The sequence below is a fragment of the Culex pipiens genome, chromosome 2 (genome assembly GCF_016801865.2).
Source record: "Culex pipiens pallens isolate TS chromosome 2, TS_CPP_V2, whole genome shotgun sequence".
Lineage (NCBI taxonomy): Eukaryota > Metazoa > Arthropoda > Insecta > Diptera > Culicidae > Culex > Culex pipiens.
Genome location: NC_068938.1, coordinates 92,704,937 through 92,726,264, shown reverse-complemented (window position 1 = coordinate 92,726,264; position 21,328 = coordinate 92,704,937). Strand labels below are relative to the sequence as shown.

Here is a 21,328-nt window from a genome sequence, read left to right as displayed (position 1 = left end):
CTCTCTTTTAACTCCCAGTCCTCACTTTTTTCTCTCGGATGAGTGTCAAAGTGCTGATGATCCAACACTGGATCTCAGTTTGAAATAAATATCTTTTCCCTACAATATAATTAATTTTGGCAACCACTGACCATGAAATACCGTCAACAAACCAAGCAACAAACATGATTGTTTTTCTTCTGTTTTCGCGCCGACCACCACCCCTGATGACAACAACTCCCCGCCACAACCCCACTCTTGTTGTTTGGGCCTGCATCCGGCGTGAGTGACTTCAACGATTGTCGAATGGTCGAGGCGACGAACGCGTGCGGCTTTATCTGTAACACGCCGAAGAATACCCGCGCGTTGATGATAGCAGATGGACCAGCCAGCATGTCTGGTGGAATTCAACCGGTGATTCGTGATTTCATGTTTTTCAGATGCTCAGACGGTGTAGGAGAATGTGTGAGAGAGAGACGAGCACGCGAGCATTTTTTCCAATTTCCCAAAAGGAAACACTTTTGTGTGGGTCTCATTTCTCCTCCGCCTTCAATATTGGAGTTGATCTCGTGAAAAATTCATCCAATTTCGGCGTTGTTCGTGCAGAGTGTTGGAATTCATTTTTACCAAATTTTCGAAAATTGCACCTGATAATGCGCGTGGTTCGCATTTATGGACGTATTACGTAAAAACTTGGGTGGTGTTACCAGGATTTTCACGAAAATGGTATCGCCATTCGGCGGACTCTGTATATGAACAGATGAAAAATTAAAGGCAAATTTAGTGGCTCGTGATTGCACAAGACACGTAAGTCGTCGAGCAAGTTACGAAAAGGTGTAAGTAAGGTTGATAAATGATCTCGTTAAATCGAGTGAGTTTGTGTTCGGGTGTAAGGATTACAAATTTGAGGGGTGCATATCAAATTTGAAGTTGTAAATAAACTACTTGGAAAAGTTGATATTCTTCGGGTTTTACCGAATCCGATTTTAAACGATAATTTATTAATGAAATTGGGTACCGTTAACTAGGGGGGCTTTGATAGCCCGAAATGACTTTAACATGCTTTTTTTTTGTTCAAAGTCCGTTAAATTCTAGGTTAAACATTTGTGAGTACCTATCAAATGTTAACTAATTGAAGATTATGTGAAATATTTTTGAATATAAAAAAGAAAACAATACTTTTATAAGAATTTCCATTTTCGAGTGATTTTAAAGCCTTGCCTCCAGAGATGCCAGGTGGCCAGAGAAATCTGGGAATGCCAGATTTTTCAAGTGTCTGCCAGAATAAAGATTCACCCGAGGGGTGAGACATCTAATCAACTATGTTTTTCTTGGGGAGCGTTCTTTTATCACGTAACGCAAAAAATCGGATTTTAGACCCACTCCCCCTCCCTCGTAACAAAATTTCCATACAAATTTAAAAAAAAATGTATGGAGCGTAACACGGCCTCCGAACCCCCTCCCCTATTTCGTTACGTAATAAAAGAACGCTCCCTTAGTTAATTAACGATGGTATTGGTCAATTAGTTAATTGATTAGCGCTGATTTGATAGAAACAATCCCACCCTGCTTTGAAAGAGCTTGGGATTGGGAAATTGTCATAATGACAGCTGTTAAATCTGTTGCTTCGATGAAATTTGTAATCAATCAGCCGAATATTATAGTTGATTAGGGCATTTGTCCTGCCCCTCGGATTCACCCTTATCTGTGCCAGATAACAGACAGATTTTGCCAGATTTTTCACTTTATGCCCATTTTGAACAACTCTTTGATTAAAATGCAAGCATACAATAGAGCTTTATGACCCACAGTGGATCCAGGTGTGACAAAAATAAAAAAAAATGAAAGTTAAATTTCAGCAGTGTTAGTATTTTCTATTTTTTCTCATACCTTCAAAAACTCTTTCCCAAATTTTGAGCAAGATTGGATGTAATTTTTTTTTTTCGTGAAATTTAATGTACTTTCAGACTGTGTATAGCAAATTTTGCTCATACTTGCTCGAATGATCAAAATTTGCATGTTTCTAAAAAAAGTCAAAGTGGATCTACTCTACTCTATTCACGAATCGGATGAAAAAGTCAGATATGGAAATCGCCTTAGGGACCATCCATAAACCACGTGGACACTTTTTTGGGAATCTCGAACCCCCCCCCCCCCCTTCGTGGACAATTGTCCATATAAAAAAATCTTTTTTGTATGGAGCGTGGACAATCAGCATACCACCCCCCCCCCCCCCTAAAGTGTCGACGTGGTTTATGGATGGTCCCTTATGATCTTTCTTCATTTTCAAGAATTCAACAAATGTACTAAAATAATACTGGATTTTGGATTTCTTAGTGTACCAAGAACCCCCCCCCCCCCTCTCCGTCGTCTTTTTATGACTTGGTTAAATATTCCTCTTGGAATGACTGAAAAATTTCAACGGCGAAAATACTTTCTATTGTAACATTTAACATGTGCTTGTGTGCTATCTTGTGACCCGTCTGCTGAAAAAGATAGGAGGTGTCACAAGATAGCGCACAAGCTACGATGTGTATCTGCGTGGAGAATTATTGGAACAAAGTGATGCGGGCAGTGATAAACATAGTTAATGAGCAATTGCAAACATTTTAATGAATACCGTCATCAGGGTGACATTGGGTCTGGTGGGTGAGATACAGTCATACAAAATTGGTGAGATACAGTCATACAAAATTGTATGACCCAATCTCACCCCCAGACCTAATGTCACCCCTGATGACGGTACATACTTTTTTTGGTACGATAGATTTTCTTGTGGGAATGCTAACCATGCAAGATTTTTTTTCAACTGTCCCAAAAAATCTTCCAAAAAGTCTTCCTAAAAGCAGTTTTTACCTTACATATTTTTATGTGCAGCTTAGTACATAAAAAGCAGAGCAGACCTTGGCTCTAGTCGTGGATGAAGAGAAGAGGCAAGATGGTAAATTTAAAAAAATAAAATTCAAAATTTTATTCTCTACTTTTTAAATTAAAATGTATTACAAATTACTCTAATTAATAACTCTAATACAAAAGAAAGTTAATGATTTATTAATTTTGTAGGTTTATCTTTGTTTTGCACCCTAGTATTTGGAATATTCGAAAGGGGAACGAGATAAAAACTTGAAACGAAATTTTCGTTGGCCTCAACAAAAATCTAGAGTTTTTTTAAATGTCTTTTAATTTATTGTGTTTCATATGTTTATAGGACCTTTAAAAAAAATCTAGAAATGTCTTCTGATCTTTTTCTGCCTAAACTACAGATACTACTAAAATGTGCACAGTTAAAATGTGATGATAATCTCATAGAAGCCAAATAACACTTTTCCTCAAATACACAAACTTTGGAACACCCTATTAACTGGACCTCTCTAACGTTACTACTGTACTGACCCTGATCAACTTTTCGGAAGATGACAAAGCTGTTATTTAAAAGTGTGGTATCTACGAATTTGATTTAACAAAATTTCGGTTATGGATCATTGTGATGTGGTACCACCCTAACATTTTATTTCTTAAGATTTACACACACACACACACAATCAAAATTCCAAGCTACTATAGAGGTATCCACGCGCGAGAGTGTGTTAGTTCGTAACAAAATGACACGCATACATAGGCAAATCGAGTAGAATGATTCGTCTGTCAAAATCAGCTGTGTCCTTTGTTATACCACGAGCACGTGGTAAACAGCTGGTTTTTACAGGCGATTGATCTACTCGATTTGCATATGTATGGGTAAACATAGTATAAACAAAATCAGCTGTTTGGAATTCAACCAATCACAATCGATCAAAACCAAAACAATACTTTGAATACGAATACTAACACAGAATCATGGTGTGCGTGAGAGAAACCGTGGAGATCTCTATTGATATAAAAAACACAATTTCAGCAATTAAAAAAAATATTTGAAAAATAAATATTTATGAACCACCCTAATGTACTTAGATTTTATTTCATGAAAAAATAAATTTGTTTTTTAGTTCAGCTGCCCAAAATTACCCTTATATGACATATTTGGTAGAATACCTGGCTTTTTTTTTATTTTGTCACACCTTTGTTCGGAGAGGATCCACTGTGTGACGTTTCGCGTACACACACCAGCGCACCATTTGATTTTGCTGGCCAGACAAAATTTAACCTCAATCTTTTTCGTGTACGTACACGCAATACATGCGCACGTAGATACCTCTATTGAAAATCATCTCTCATCATCATCTGTTACGTCTTTTGCTAGGCAATGAAAGAGTGGTTTCTATAGAGCTTTATGACGTTTCGCGTACGCACACTAGCGCACCATTTGATTTTGCTGGTCGGACAAAATTTAACCTCACTTTTTTTCGTGTACGTACACACAATACATGCGCACGTAAATAACACTATGCTAACTTAGAACGTTTATTGAAGAGCGTCCGACTTGGTGGACTGTCGGCATTTGAGTGAGATTCTGGTGCTGCTGTAGGCATGGCCTACTACAGATACTTTGCCCAATTTTTCAAATTTTGACCAGGTAACCCTACAGACTGTCTAGGGAAACAGACTGGCCAATGCAAAATAAACAGGCACTGGCAACGTATGTTTTGCGCTTGCAACACTGCCAGTTTTGCTGGGCGTAAAGGGCAGTTAGTGTCCAGCACGTTTGGTGTCCAGAAACATTGGCCAATCTGTTTCCCTAGACAATCTGTAGTCTAGAGAGGTCAAATTAAAAAGTTTTTTTTTTCGTGTGATTTTATAGCCTCTCCTCGGTGAAGAAGGCAAACTTGGTCATTTGTCTTTGCCTTCCTCAACATGTTTATTTTAGAAAAACATTCGCAATTCGCTTTTTTTAGTGTAAGAACGGACCTTGACCGATCTTATGCACCAGGTTCCCGATGAACACGCACTGCCCTTACACTTACATTTCACCCTTGCTCTGAGTCAGTACGAGCAACACGCTAGAACACGCATTGAGTGTTCATGCCAGGCATTCGTACCTGTTCCGGTTACGCATTTGAACTCGTTCCGGGCTCGAACCTCACTTGTTTGAAGAAAAGGGTGAAGGTTGAAAAAAATGTACAGTGAAAGAAATATACTATTTAAAGAATCAATAGTAAAAGAAAGATAGTAATTTATTAAGTAGATAAAGAAATAAACAATAGTTAATAAATAGAGCATAGATTGTTTCAAGGGCAATTTATAGGGCAGATTATTCAAATATATAAATAGTGCGTCCATCCCGGGAATTCCCGGGACAAAAATCCCGGGATTTTTCCAAAACCGGGAATTCCCGAATCCCGGGATTTTCTATAATTTGTCCCGGGAATTCCCGAAATTGAAATATTTATGTTTTGGTCTGGAAATTCAGATTTGGTTGTGAAAATAGTAGAACAATAAAATGAATTAAAATTTGTATTCAGCAAATCTCAGCATTAAATTGGCTTTTTAGGAAAAAATATCATAATTTTAATTAACAGGTCCGCAAAATGCCTAGTGCTTAAATTTTTTTCTCTCTTATTTTATTTTTTTTAAAGACTGGATATGTTTACGTATATTTTCGATTTTAAATAAAAAAAACAGTCTCATATCAAATCATTTATAATCAAACACCGGCAAATAAGAACAAATTTAAAGAATAAAGACAGCTATTTAAGCAAAAAATAATTGCATGACGTTTTGGATGACTTCGGATAAAACAGGAACAGAACAAAACAATTTGTACTTCCAAATGTATTGCTCTAAAATCTCCTGTACCTATTTTTTTTTAAGCTGTTTTAGTCATGTCATATAAAAATATATAAAAAAATATATAAAAGAATTCCAGAGTTTTTTTTTAATAGGTCCTATCAACATATGGAAGACAAAAGCTTATTGGAATTTTTCAAAAAATAAAAAAAACTCAAGGATTAAGTAATTTGATTCGCAAATCAAAAAATAATAATCATACTGGAATTAAAAATAAAAAAACAACTACATAAAATCCTAAACACCACAAAGATAAAAAAAAATCTTTAAGGCTATTTTAAAACTGTCGTCTTTGTTTAGATTGAAGTGAGGATTATCACCATTTGATATTATTATGCTGATTCTATGATTTTAAGCTTGAAAACATAGCAAAAATATAATTAAACATAGATTTTATTACTGATTCAAAAATTTCCCGGGATCCCGGGAATTCCCGGGATTCCAAAAATATTTTTCCCGTTTCCCGGGAAATTCAAAACCCGGGAAAATTGGACGCCCTATATATAAATAAACAAAAGGCACATGATGAACAAAATTGACATCGCTGCCAAATTAAGGGAATACAGACAGTTTGTTAGAGCAGCATCAATTGGTAAAATAGAGTGGAAAAGCGTTGAGAGATAAGAGAATCAAAAAAGTAAAATCGAAATCAAATGGAGGATAATAAACAGAAGGCGTAGGTGGTAGCTGAATTGGAAAGAAGAGATACCCCGTTCTGCGATTTTCAGGTACATCCACAGCAGTTTACTCTGCGAACCAAAACAAAACCGTCTACAATCATAAATGACTTCCCTTTCCCACATTGACGCACCCCTTTCTTTTAGCCGTCTCTACTCTGACCCTCACTGGTCAAAGGTTTACGAGTCGTTTCCACAGGCCACCAGCTTGGTTACACCTTGTCATCATGATGACTAAACCAAGCCAACGTGGAGGTAAGAAAATAGGACACTTGCAAGGAACCAGAGCCATACTGTTTTAACAGATGTAGTTAGGCTCCTTCCGGGATGTTCCTCGCCTGGGCGTCAACCGACGAGTATCATCAGTATCAAAACCACCACTTGACAATCAATAGTCTTGTCATTTTTTTTTAATTAATATAAAAAAAGTGATCAGAAATGGTTTCTTGCTGTTTTTTTACCGTTGTACATAAAAATTTACTCAGAGCTTCAGGAACCTTCGACACATGTTATTATTTTTTCAAATAAATGTTAATTATGCAACTGTTATGTAATTGTGAACCACTATTTTATTGTTTATAGAATTTTATTTTATATAAAATTATTTTATAAGATGTAACAAATTTATCATGATAACAACGATAGGAATGAATTAAAATTTAAATTTCTCACAACTGTAATCGAACTCATATGATATAAAATAGTCGTCCAGTTAACCACACCACCCTACCTAAGCTTCTTCCTGCGGCACCGTCGTAAGCTCCTCGAGAATCATCTTGGCGTTCGGATGGTTATGCTTAAAGTAGCACGAAACCGAGCTGAAATCGCCCATGATTTTCATGTGCGCCGGACAACCGTCCGAGTCGGCCGCCTCACACACCCACATCTGATTTCCACTGGAAAGTTCACGCGAGAACTGGAACCGGTACGAGTTATCGTACACCAGACATTCCCTGTGGCCAAACTTGACCAACAGAAACGGAACCCGGCGGTGGCGCTTCACGTTCGACATGGTTCCCTGGCGGATCACGTGGGGCTCGTGCTGGTGCGGACCGGCACTGAGTTCGCGTTGGTCGTCGTTCAGTTTGACCGGGCAGGTGGTTTTGCTACAGGACCACTGGAAGCCCCCCGTCGGACATTTCCTTGGCCGAACGAACTGGTAGCCCTGGTAGTAAAGAACCGCCTTCCGGCCCATGGGGGCTGGCAACGGTGCCGTTTTGCGGGGCCGACCCATTTTAGTTTTGATCTTGGTCAGTTTTGGCAGCTCCAGCTGCGACGCACCAACGGCATCTACGAACATGGGAAGTTCATGTTTAAGGTCTAGTTTGTTGAGCGAAATTCGACACTCACGAATCTCTGGTGGCGGCGTCGATTCCGGTTGCCGTTCAGTCGCTTCCGAGATGGACTGTTGGATGAAAATCCGCGGAGAACGTCTGGCGCAGTTGTCCAGCTGACAAAAATAAATATTTAGTAATTCAGAAACCCACTAACAAGAATCAAATCACCGTAAATCCACAAAATGACTCATTGGATTGGCCGCTGGAGCTCGGAATCTCAATGACTTCCTGTTCCGCCAAAGACGGAGCCAGCTCCGGCATTTTGACGTCTTCCGGCTCCAGCTTCTCCATCAGCGGCTCAAACAGGTCCTTGACATCCTTCAGCAGGACGTCCATTTCCGGTTCCTTCACACTCGCCAGCAGCATGTCTTTTCTTTCAAATTCCGACCCAGCGATCAGGTTGGACCGCTTCCGGCGGATGTACTCATCGTTAGATTGGCACTGCTTCCTAAACAGATAGAATCCCTCGATTTTCTCCCGGCAGCCGCAACACAACATCGCGTTGAAATCGTGGAGGAAAGAAACCTGAAACAAAATCAACTTGAAGAAAAAACAAATTAAAACTAAATTTCCAACTCACGTGAATGGACAAACAGTCAAAGATGCGGCTCAGCAGCTCGATCTGGTCCTCGCCGGGAGGAAACAGCGGGCGCAGCTCCGCACCAGCCAACCGGAGGCACAACCGGCACCGGAAGTCGTCCCCAATGGAGGCCGCCGAAGTGGATCGCGAAGCGAATTGCATTTTTGAGTAGGCGAGTGAAAATTTAAATTTAATGGGCTGCAAAATTCTGGTTTGATTTTTGCAAAACTCAGCGGTGAAAATAGAATTAAATTTGCAAATTATTTGTAAATCTTTTTTGACAGCTGGAACTGAAAACGGTGCACGAATAACAATTCCTGATCATTTTTTGACAAGATTTTTGAACATTTTTAGGGTAAATTAAATTCGACTCAAAATTGCTTGAAGCTACACTCAAAATCAAAACTATTTCTCCAAAAGGTGCTTTCTTCCAGACGATCACCCTTTGTCACCCTTTTAATATATTAAGGGGTAATATTATAAGGGTACGTCAAAATCAGTACAAATCCGGTACTCTCTTTCTGAATGACGACGGATGAACTTGAAAAAAGGATACTTTTGACTTTTAGTATAAGTCTATTGTGGATTGTAGAGAGGGGTTTTGAAAATTATAATCCCGCATCTGACCCGCCGCCTATTTCGACGGTCGATGGATCGAGTCCAGTAAGGAACTGAACCTACAATATCATGATCAATAAATTTAAATCACTTTAATTTTTTTTTTTGCTTGGTTTGCACACCTTTAAAATTGTATAATTTTACAATTTTGAAATTTCAGGATTTTAAAATTTTACAGTTTTAGGATTTGAAAATTTTAGAACTATAGAATTTTAGAATTTCAGTACTCAGGATTAGAACGTTGGAGGTCGTGACCATTTGATAAGATATACATCAGATTCTTCATTAAAAATTAAAAAAAAAATATTTTGGAATTTGAATTCAAACATATTTTTTAATCCGCGATTTTTTACCTCTCAATATTTTTTTTATTTTTCGAAATCGATTTTTTAGTTTTGCATTTTAGTTTTATTTTAGTGTTTGACTTTTATACTAAAGAATTTTAGAATTTCATTATAACTTTTTCATAAAACGTAACCCTGCGCAGGGTTTTTTTTTTTTTCAAGTAACCTACTCAGAAATTAGTAAAGGGGGCATCTGTTAGATTTGAGTTAATTTCACTCAGATCTAGTTGATTGTCACTCAGTTTTCGTTGAATTATGAGTTAAATTCACTCAAATCTGAAAGATACCCCATTTACTCAGTTCTGAGTAGATTCGGTATTAACGAAAATTTAGTGAATTTGATCGTGCACACTATAAGAATTTTAGAATTTTAAAATTTCAGAATTTTAGAATTTTGGAATTTTAGAATTTTAGAATTTTAGTGTTTTACTGAGCAACTTTTTAATAAAACGTAAGCCTACTCAGAAATGAGTAAATGGATTATCTGTCAGATTTGAGTGAATTTAACAGATACCTCATTTACTCAGTTCACTGAATAGGTTCGGTTTTGACGAAAATCATGTGAATTTGAACATGCGTGTACCAAATAGTTGTTCGATCAAAGGGTTGTTCCTCTGATTTTCTAAAATCAACTCAATTTTGAATAAGTTCGAATAATCTTATCAATATTTATTTTTAACGTGTACTCCATAGTTGTCGGAGTCGAACTCCGACAGCATCAGCAAAACCCTCAACTCCGACTGTCATCGCATCCAGCCCAGCGGCGGCGTTTCGCTTGTCATCCGTCAGCAGAAAACAAATTTTAACAAACAGAAAGTGACTCGGCAGGATTTAATTCGCATTTAAAATGGTAAGAAATGCGTTTAAGTTGGTGATTTCTGTGTTAAAAATTTCGTTGAGCTGCAATTTACAGTTGCAAATAGAAATTATGATAAGTTTTGTGTTATTTCCACTGTTTTCGAACTAACTAAATTCCTAACCTCTCCCCCTTTGATTTCGTCGACAGTTCCGGAACCAGTACGACAGCGATGTCACCGTGTGGAGTCCCCAGGGCCGGCTGCACCAGGTCGAGTATGCGATGGAGGCGGTCAAGCTGGGCTCGGCCACGGTGGGACTGAAGAACAAGGAGTACGCCGTGCTGATTGCGCTGAAGCGAGCCTCGTCGGAACTTTCGTCCTATCAGAAGAAGATCATTTCGATCGATGACCATTTGGGCATTTCGATTGCCGGGATTACGGCGGATGCCCGCATTTTGAGCCGTTACATGCGCCAGGAGTGTCTGAACTACAAGTACTCGTACGATGACAACTATCCGGTGGGCCGTTTGATTGCCAACGTCGGCAACAAGATGCAGGTTTGCACCCAGCGGTACGATCGCCGTCCGTACGGAGTGGGTCTGCTGGTGGCCGGTTACGACGACCAGGGACCGCACATCTACCAGACGTGCCCGAGCGCCAACTTCTTCGACTGCAAGGCGATGTCGATTGGATCGCGGTCGCAAAGTGCTCGAACCTACCTGGAGAAGCACCTGGCCCAGTTCCCGGACTGCACCAAGGAGGAGCTGATCCGCCACGGCGTGCAGGCGCTGCAGGACACGCTGCCGAACGAGGTCGAGCTGAACAACAAGAACATTTCGATTGCCATCGTGGGCAAGGGCGAAAAGTTCCACATTCTGGAGGAGAACGAGAACGCCCAATATCTGACGAACATTGTGCGCCGCGGCGGAGGAGGCGGTGGTGGCGCTGCTGCCCAGGCCGGAACTAGCGGCGGACAACCGCCAGCGGACGACGATCAGCCGCAGCCCCCAAACGACCCGGCGGACCCGACCCCAGCCGTCGCGATGGAGTCCTAAGCGGCGAGGACGATGACGTCGTGGCCATGGATTACGAGCATCAATGCAATCAACTGCGTGGTGCCGTTTTGGATGGTCATCGATTCGTAAGAGGAGAGCGTTTACCGTGGGATGGGGAAGCGAAATTTGTACGGGTGGGAGTTTGATTGATCGTCAAACTCCCACCCCCACAAAAAAGCAGGCAAATTTGTTGAAGGCACCACTGCCGGAGACCTTTCTTTCGAGGGACATTTCTTTCATTAAATATAAACACGCTTGAATAATTGCAACATTAAATTAAAATCGTTGAATGTATTTACTCTATAGATATCACAGCGTCCCAAAGTAAAACGATTTGCAGATTAGTATGTGGGTCGTGAGCTCGCGACGGATTTTTCCCTCTCTTCTGCAGGTGAGGGCAGAAGCAGCGGTTTGATAAAGTAGAAGCTCAGGTGCAGGGTTATCACGGTTCCGGCCAGCAATTTGAGCATGTTTTTTCGATCCATGGTGATTCTGAAAGAGCTGAAACAGAAAAGATTCAATTGGTTCAAGTCGTCAATGCGTGCAATCTATATATATAAAAAATTTCGACGGTTTTGTTCGAACGCGAATCAATTCAACACGGAACGTCGGATCGAGGTGCTCTTTGTTGTGTTGGGTTCGTATAAGTCCAAGGAAGGTTCTTACGCCAAAAAGTTACAACTTTGGCCACTCTGGAACCGATTCCGGAAAATCTGCAGATTGTATGGGAAAAGTTTCGTAAAATCAAATTTTGATCATAGGAGGCTCAATAAGCAAAAATGTTAAAAACGTCAACAAATGAAAATACGACAAGACGAAGTTTGTCGGGAAAGGCTTGTTTTTTATATTTATTGCATTTTATGTTTAAGGCAGGGTGACCACCAGATTTGGATTTTCAATTTCCCGGTTTTCTCCCGACGCCAGAAGGAATTTTTCCATATAGTTTTAAATCAAATTACAATGTTTTTTATAGACTGACGACTGACAATATTTTTATTTCTCAAGAAAGCTTTCAAATTGAGTACAAAAAGTAAGAAGCCGTTTTTAACAGTTTTTAGTCCAAATCCTTAATTTCCATAATGCTTGTGATTTTTCATCTTCAACATAGTTTTGTATTAAATATAAGAATTACATAAATTATTACTGGAAAGCATGAAATAGCATTTACAACATTTATGCAAATACTCTTCAGTTTTCTTTGAAAAAGCTTTTGTAAATTCAAGAAGAACGATTCTTCCAGAGAAAAAGTGCCATATATTTAAACAAACGGAAACTTTAAACATTTTTTGCTGATCGATTTAGTATCTTCGGCAAGGATTTAGGTATTGATGAGATGATTTCTAGAAAAAATGTAACTGTCCAAAAAAAAAAACTCCTCTGAGTTGGCCTGTACTTTAATCCCTCATCGCGACTCCCAGATCGCGCAAACATAAACACAATTCTCGATACATCCTTTGTATGAGCCGTGCCAAATTTATTGAAAAATAGAAAACATAAACATGTTTGGATGTTTTTAAATTTTTGAGTAACACAGAATGGTAAAAAATCAATTGACCGTGCTGCGATTTTCTGAACAACACAACCGAAACAGTCAAAATTCAGTTAATCTTTTTTTTAACGGAATTTTCAGATGAGAATTAAATAAAACCCAACAAAAACTAAATTTTTGTGTTTGAATAAAAATAAAAAGTGACTGTTTGTATTGAAATGACTATTATGCAGTTGAACTCTGAAAATATTGTAATTTTAAATTATCTGAAAATTTTATTTAAAATTTAAATTACAATTTAAAATAAATTTTAAAAGAAAGATATTTTTTCAAATGTTTTGAATTTGAACACAATTTGATAGGCATTTAACTGTTGAAAGATTCCCAAATAACTAAATAAAAATATCTTAAATACCAAATATTTCCGACATTTTTAAATTATACAAAAGTACTCAAATCTGATTTAAAAACACAAGTACAAAGTTTCATAGCAATTTGTCCTTAATAATTTGTTTGACTTAGAAAGCCAAAAATCATCTTATAAAATACTACTGAAAACAGATTTTTGAAATTCCACCAAATGTTTTACAGTAAAATTTGTAAACAGTCCGTCTCGATTATCCGAAGGTTTGAACAATAAAAAACAATTCGTATTTTTTTTATTTTCTTACTTTTAACATCAAATTCGGGTTCAGCGACTTAATTTTAGTCACTGTTGAGTGGTTGATTGCCTATTAAATTTAAAAATGCATTTTTTCAATATTTCATTTCAGTCATTTTGGCCGCCATCTTGGATTTCATAATTCTAAATCATTTTAAAATAGTTTAGGCTGGTACAAATTTTATTTAAAGTTTTTGTCTCCCCCCTTCAAAATTGGCCGAAAAATCAGGGGGCGAAAATTTTTCAAAAAACTTCAAAATTATAATGAAAATTTAAGTGGAATCAACTGAAATCAATTTTAGATCCATTCACCTGCGTTCAGAATCATTTTTAGCATGTTTGGGTTGATTTAAAAATCATTTGAATTTTTGAAAATTTTCGATGCTTATTATTTTTTTTCGCTAAAATTTTTGTTTTCGTCAAATTTTACATTATTTGAAAACTTATGATTGCAGAACAACTGAACTAGTGTAAAATGCATTCTAAAACACTTTTTCCACGTAAATGTTGAAACTGTGGCTTTTTATTTCAATACTTTTTTTTATTTTTTTTTCTGGGGCCTTCGGATAATCGAGTATGAACTGTATTCCCGAGCAGACGGAAATAACTTGGGAATAACATTTTTTGATATTTGAAAATACTAAGCCAATAACATTTTCTGTTATTTATAACAAGATTTGTTATTCGTCGTTATGATTTTTTTGTTATTGGATTGTTATTCTAATAACAGACTAATAACATTTAAAGTTATTATTTGAACAAATCTTTGTTATTATTTTTTGTTATTTTAACAACTAATCTGATCATCCCAATAACCGTTTGTAGGTATTCTTCCATAACAAATAATGTTATTCCAAAGTTGTTTTGGCTTTCAACCAATATCAGACCAATAACAAATTTTGTTATGATAACATAAACTGTTTTTAAACCATTATGCAAAAACAGATTTTTCAAGAAGATTCCATAACGCTTTTAGTTATTTTAACAGTATTTGTTATTGAAATGGGATGAAATTTGTTATTACCGTCTTCCCGGGTTGTTATTTTTAACGGCGCACATCAAGCTAAGCTTTTTGCACCACGATTTTCGGTACGCAAATTTTAGTTTCTTCGAAATTATGGGAACTATCGGTTATTTATTTCCAAAAGTTACTGTCTACAAAAAAAATAAAGCAGATTTTGATTCTTTTTACAATCTTTTTATTAATCTTCTCATTGAAAAGTGCCGGCGACAAAATTGGGCGAAAAGTTCACCGCCCGGAGATCGCGAGTTGGCGCGAGCGAATGAACACCGCGAAAAAAGATTCGGGGGTGCATTGGGGTTAAATGATCATTTCGTCATTCGGTTTAATTTAAAAATAATTATTTTTTCGTAAATATCGCTACTTTGATGCGATGTAATTCATTTTTACAGTAAATTAGGCATTGTTACATCAAATTTGACCTTTCAAACGCACTAGAATGGCCAAATTTTAAAACATCAATGTTTGCCAATTTGACCGTTTTACCCCCAATTCCCCTTGTAGAACAAAAGAAAAGTTCATCCGCGGTCTGTCAGCAGCGCGCTGTTTTGTTTGCTGGATCAACATTTGGAAATGTCGAACGTTGAAGGAAATCGCTCAAAAAATGGAAATTAACCGATTTCAAATGTTATGGCCGCAAATGAAAGGTAAGGGTGGCTAATTTTTTATTCCGATCTGTAAAACTAGTTCTGGCGAGGGTTCTGGGCACTGCGGCAATAGATTTTACCGGCGGGTTGCTTCCGTTTGCATTTGATTTGAGGAGAAGGTTTTTCAATCCACCAGGGGCTTATTCGGGGGCAACAGTTTCGGTAATCCGGAACTTCCGGTAAGTTTCATATTTGCAGTGTTTAGCATGAAAAACAAACTTAGACCAATCTTTCAAGTGTGCGCTCTTTTTGAGGAGGGGCGCAAACCGAAGAAGAGCGCAACTCGGGGGAGCGTTATTTCGGGGTTTGAGCGCAAATCGAAGGAGCGTTATTGCAGGGTTTTGGCGTAAAATGGGATTTTATTTTTAAATTTTATTTACAATTAAACGAAACATTTATATAAAGGGGTCATCCACAAAACACTGATAATGGACCATCCTCAAATCTGGGTATCCAAGAACTCCCGGATGTCATGGCCTAGATACCCAAGTAACATTTTTTTCCAGGAGTTCTACAAGAGCTCTTCAAGATAGCTACAGCATAGCAGTTTGGACCGCGGTAGGATAAAATTCTCTTCAAAACTTCTTCAGGAGTTTGGAAGAGTACTTGAAAAGAGTTTTATCCTACCGCGGTCCAAACTGCTATGCTGTAGCTATCTTGAAGAGCTCTTGTAGAACTCCTGGAAAAAAATGTTACTTGGGTAGCTACCTGATCAACGGAGGTCTATATGGGTGAATTAACCATCGGTATACACTCAACCCCCGATGGTTGGTCACTTTTTCGTTTGACACTTTTTTAGTTTGTACCCCGTTGGTTGGACAAAGTCAAACTAAAAAGTGACGAACTGTCACTTTTTACACGGCGCTCACGCACACTATCAAAACACACGTTTGGTAGTGTGCGTGAACTCCGTGTAAAAGGGGTGTCAAACTAAAAAGTGACCCCGTTCGTCTGACAACAGTTGGTGTCAAACCATCGGGGTTTGAGCGTAGCTTCATTGAACAACGATGGACATACTGGGGTACGTTGGATTGTTATAAGTCTTCTAAGAACTCCTTGATGTTATGACCTGGATATCAACCAGATCAACGGAGGTCTATATGGGTGAATTAACCATCGGTATAGCTTCATTTTGCTTCAGTGAACCACGATGGATACCTTTCGCCATGTTGGATTATTATGGGTCCTCCAGGAACTCCCGGGAGTTATGACCTGATGATCCAAGGCTGTACATCATAGGTACTCACGATCCTGCTTTGTATTAGTGTGAGTGCATGACTCCGTGCCACTAAAACCAAAACAATAACAAACGAACAATGGACCGTGCCAGGAAAAGCAAAACATAAACAATGTCAGTGGCAGTGGAGTGAGAGAGTCAAAGATAACGATTTTGACAACCGCACTACTACACACTCGCGAGTACCTTAGGTAGAAAGCCATGCTGATGATCTACAGTATGTAAAAAAAGTATTTACACCCCTTGGGCACTATGCACATTTTGTGATGAAACATGTAAAAAATTTAAAGTTTGACAGGAACCTAGTACTACGTTTTCTTCAGAAACTCATGCCAAACATTTTGCTACAAAAAGCTCATCAAAAGATGATTTCTATAAAAAGTTATATAACAAATACTATTACGAAAATAAAAAAAGGTGCAAAAAAAGTTTGTACACCTTTCGAAAAATTAACATAAATAATGTTATTTGTTGACAAATCACCATAAATCCAGTCTCCCAACTCCAAATAGGCATCCTTGACTGATTAAAAAAATAATTTGGATTGAATATAAAGTTTACTAACTACTTAGTATAAAAGTTTATATAACTCTGGAAATTCTATATAAAACTTATCTAAACTTAATTTTGCAAACTTTTAATTCAACTAAATGTCAATATATTACCATAGAATTGCTAAATAAACATTTTGGAGTGGGTATAACACCGTTTTGGGGGTATTTGTATCGATAGAATAGATTTTTCGTTGGAATTTCGTACCAACCCGGAATTACGTCGTAGGAAAATCCGCCGGCATCCGAACCGGTCCACGATTCACAAGTCAACCTATGTGGAATCGGAAAGGGCATAAAATTTCCGATCTTTTGATACCCATACATCTAGGTTTTCTTTAAAACCTACGTTTTTAAATACCTGGGCAAAAAGTAAGTTTGATCCACGAGAACAAAAATTACGAAATGGCAGGTTGCTCAAACGAAACCATAACAACGTTTTTGCTTAGGTATTTAAAAACGTGGGTTTTATAGAAAACCTGGATGTATGGGTATCAAAAGATCGGAAATTTTATGCCCTTTCCGATTCCACATAGGTTGACTTGTGAATCGTGGACCGGTTCGGATGCCGGCGGATTTTCCTACGACGTAATTCCGGGTTGGTACGAAATTCCAACGAAAAATCTATTCTATCGATACAAATACCCCCAAAACGGTGTTATACCCACTCCAAAATGTTTATTTAGCAATTCTATGGTGATATATTGACATTTAGTTGAATTAAAAGTTTGCAAAATTAAGTTTAGATAAGTTTTATATAGAATTTCCAGAGTTATATAAACTTTTATACTAAGTAGTTAGTAAACTTTATATTCAATCCAAATTATTTTTTTAATCAGTCAAGGATGCCTATTTGGAGTTGGTAGACTGGATTTATGGTGATTTGTCAACAAATAACATTATTTATGTTAATTTTTCGAAAGGTGTACAAACTTTTTTTGCACCTTTTTTATTTTCGTAATAGTATTTGTTATATAACTTTTTATAGAAATCATCTTTTCATGAGCTTTTTGTAGCAAAATGTTTGGCATGAGTTTCTGAACAAAACGTAGTACTAGGTTCCTGTCAAACTTTAAATTTTTTACATGTTTCATCACAAAATGTGCATAGTGCCCAAGGGGTGTAAATACTTTTTTTACATACTGTACCTAATCAACGGGGGTCTATATGGGTGTATTAACCATTGTAACTATAAGCTTTTTTAGACAAAAAAAAGTTTTTTGTTCAAACCTGGTCATAACTTAAAACTTTGCCAATGGTTGGTATTCAGAAAATCTTATCTCAAGATACAGATTTGCGAAAACATTCACAGCACTTGTGTATAGACAGACACCATTTTGTATGAAGAATATGAGGCAATAGTGCACAATAACTATTTTGGTCATAAAAGTCAAAGTAGTTATGTCACAGACATAACCGGAATGGCGTAGACTACGTAAAGTTTTGATATGTGAACACAGAGTTTTCCATTTCTTCATTTTGATGAATTAGCTAGACGCTTGAAATACATTAACGGAATAAGATCGTGAATGCGATCGGTAAATTCAATCGGACCGTGTACGTACCGGTTGTTGAAACGGAATTAAATACGATTCAAATTGACTTTTACTAGAAAGAGATGGCAAATCTAATGCGAACAAAACCGCAGCTACCATGTAAACATACTTTGAATGTGTTGATAAATCTTTGACTAGACAACATCGAATGGAGGAAGGAAGGAGAAGAACGAAAAACGTTTTTTTCGCGAACCGAATGAATGTTTGGTAGCATAATGAGGGGGAGGGAGAGGGGTTGGGGGCGAGAGCAGCCTCAGAAAGCTGTGCAATCCGTCGCCCCCGAAAACCATTTTTTTTTCCTGAAATTTAATTGTAATTATTCATTGCGCTGCCTCGCCGTGGGTAAGACGAGGGACGGGGAGTGATGCAACTCCGAAGAGTTGGGAAGTTTAACAACTAGAATTTGGAAGTTTCACAACCACGGCTTGACCCACGAGAGGCAACTTTTCGGCGAGAAGGCAGCAGGCGCGCGCCTCATCTTGTTGCTGCCTCGTCCCGGGTGGGACGATCCAAACGGTCCGGCCATCGAGAGGCAACTGGCTGACGGTGACGACGAGAAGGCGATGCGCACTTCTTTTGCAGTTCTGGTCCCTCTCTCTTCTGCTGCTGCTGCTCTGGGCTGAGCTTTCCTGCTGCTGCTGCTGCTGCTGCCGGTCCGACGTCTGAGACGTGAATTATAGAATGGGCTGAGCGCGCGTTCTTATATATGATTTCGGTCCGCTACTTCCCCTCCTTTTTCGCGACCGACACTCGGTCGCGTTGCTCGGATGATTTTCCCCTCAAAATAGGTACTTGACACTCCCGTCCGTGAGTGGGAAGCGCTCATTTTGCTTGCAAAATCTCTACATTTTGAAATTTTTTTAAAACATTCAATTGTTTCAATAGTAAAACTATTTTGCCAACAATGAAAGTTTTATAGCAAATTGCTGAATAATTTTCGAATCGAATGGAACATAAATCGTGTCGATTCGATGAGAGGGAAGGAAGATATAAGCGTTTGACGGATGACGCAGTATTCCAGGGCCTTCGGCCCGGGTTTTTTGAAATGGCACCCCAGTACCTTCGACAAAGACGTAGTCTACGTCAAAAAAACATCAATGGACAAGGTTTCATACAAATCTGAAAATGCAATCAAAAGTCGATTTGCAATAACGAAAGGAATTAAATACTTTGTTGAATCCAAATTAACGCCTAATTTTTCTGTTTGTTTGTTGTTGTGCAGGTTTGGTTTCAAATATTTCGTTTGATATGTTTCTGTTTTAATTGGGCCCAAAGGTGAAGCTTACATTTGTGATATTATTGTTCACAACGCTTATTTTTCTGAGTACAATGACACTTTGTACGACCGAGAAGGATTTAAAATCGATTTTAAATCAATTTAAAAAAAATCACAGCTCGTTCTAAGCGGACCTTAGTTGATTCATCAAAAAAATGTTGTCCTGTCCTAATGATGAATGATCAAAAATGGGTTTTAATCTGTTTTTTACCGTTGAACATAACAATTGACAAAGGGCTTTAGGACCCTATTGTCTATATGGGTGAATTGATCATCGGTGTGGCTTCAGGTAGCTTCAGTGAACAACGATAGATACTCTGGGGTACGTTGTTATCGATCATCCAAGAATTCCAGGAAGTGATGACCTGATGATCTACCTGATCAACGCGAAACTATATGCACAGACAAACAGACGTGACTCTCCATACAAATTATTTTTGAAATCCATCGTCCTTCATCAAACCACCAAATCACGACGACGCCAGCGCTGCCTGGTGAGCTTATGCCGAAGCGCAGCCCAAACACACCAATACAAACCCATTACTGTCATGTGTCATGTCAGTGTATGCGTGAGATAATCAAGCCTTAACGATTGTAAACATCAACAGCTGTTTCGAAATAATTTTGTTGTTGCTGATCATCAGTAACAAAATCAAAATAAATAAATCAAGACCGACGGCCGAAAATGACGGTGGGTCGGTTCCACGGTCGGTTCCGTTTCCAATGGCAGAACCTCATGAGGCAAATCATGCGGCAGCACCTGCAGCGATCCAAGACAAACACAATGACAGAAACCACACCACTGGTCCTCCCGTTGCTTGCATATTCCGTCTAAGATTCCTCCTCCACCGAACACATGAACCATTACACCTGACACCATCATCAACAAGATATCCCGGTCACGAAAACACCAGTAGTGGCCGCCGGAATAGGAAAATCCAATTCAAAACTAACGGAATTGATCCCCACGATGGGCGTTTGGAAACATCTGCGGGTAACGTGTCCACGGCGCAATTAAGTTGCCAGCCAACAAAACCAAAAGGGCCGAATGAGACGAAAAAAGTCACGAAGAGTGGCGCTCACGATCGACGCAACATCGTCAAAATGCCAAAAGGACGACCAGCAGCAGCAATCTGAGCAGCAGTCCACGAAGGATAAGCAGGTTGCTCCGAAGGAGATGACTATACCACAGGGTCCGGCTTCCTCCGCAGCAGCGGGCGTCTCAGCAGCAGGTTAATAGTGGGGCAAATGGTATGTCTTCGCTAGTCTGCCGCTCATCTGACCCTGGCCGAGACTGCCCCAATCTTGTCCCGCAAAGCATGGATTGTGGATCACCGTTAGAATTCCCGAATTCCATCATATTTTTATTTGTTTTCATTTGCTGTATCACACGTGCTCATGCTCAACTTAGAAAAACAAAAACACACACACTAAGAAAAGGCGGGCGAACTGTCACGACAGCAGCGCCATCAGCGCCGGGTGAGTGGATGCCGAAACAAAATTGAATTTCAAATGGCCGTTTTTGGAGGACGATGGTTCGGCACTCGAGTGTCCCGTCTGTTTGTCTGTGCTATATGGGTATATCAACCATCGGTATCGCTTCAAGAAGCTTCAGTGGACCATGATGGACACTTTGCACCATGCTGGATTGTTATGGGTTTCCCAGGAACTCTCGGAAGTCAGGTAAATCATCAGGTCATAACTCCCGGGAGTTCCTGGAGGACCCATAATAATCCAACATGGCGAAGGGTATCCATCGTGGTTCACTAAAACTATCTG

General features: G+C 38.7%; 2 protein-coding genes across 2 annotated transcripts; one reads left to right on the top strand and one right to left on the bottom strand.

Moving 5' to 3' along the window:
• Positions 1-6,936: 6,936 nt before the first annotated feature.
• Positions 6,937-8,520, bottom strand: LOC120418956 (uncharacterized). The gene is made up of 4 exons (XM_039581499.2): positions 8,298-8,520; positions 7,886-8,242; positions 7,731-7,830; positions 6,937-7,670 (listed from the first exon to the last, which is right to left on the bottom strand). Exons 1-4 carry the CDS (start codon positions 8,457-8,459, stop codon positions 7,111-7,113), a joined length of 1,179 nt encoding a protein of 392 aa, XP_039437433.1. The 5' UTR covers positions 8,460-8,520; the 3' UTR covers positions 6,937-7,110.
• A 1,470-nt stretch (positions 8,521-9,990) lies between these two features.
• LOC120418965 (proteasome subunit alpha type-1) lies at positions 9,991-11,380 on the top strand. Its single transcript, XM_039581510.2, has 2 exons — positions 9,991-10,109; positions 10,266-11,380. Exons 1-2 carry the CDS (start codon positions 10,107-10,109, stop codon positions 11,109-11,111), a joined length of 849 nt encoding a protein of 282 aa, XP_039437444.1. The 5' UTR covers positions 9,991-10,106; the 3' UTR covers positions 11,112-11,380.
• Positions 11,381-21,328: the final 9,948 nt, after the last annotated feature.

Excerpts from the sequence above, each read along its gene's own strand:
- LOC120418956 (XM_039581499.2), bottom strand. The coding sequence starts at position 8,459 with ATGCAATTCGCTTCGCGATCCACTTCGGCGGCCTCCATTGGGGACGAC. Across the intron at positions 8,243-8,297 it reads TTGACTGTTTGTCCATTCAC|GTTTCTTTCCTCCACGATTT; the intron begins GTGAGTTGGAAA and ends ATTTTGTTTCAG. Across the intron at positions 7,671-7,730 it reads GACGCCGCCACCAGAGATTC|ATGCCGTTGGTGCGTCGCAG; the intron begins GTGAGTGTCGAA and ends CCATGTTCGTAG.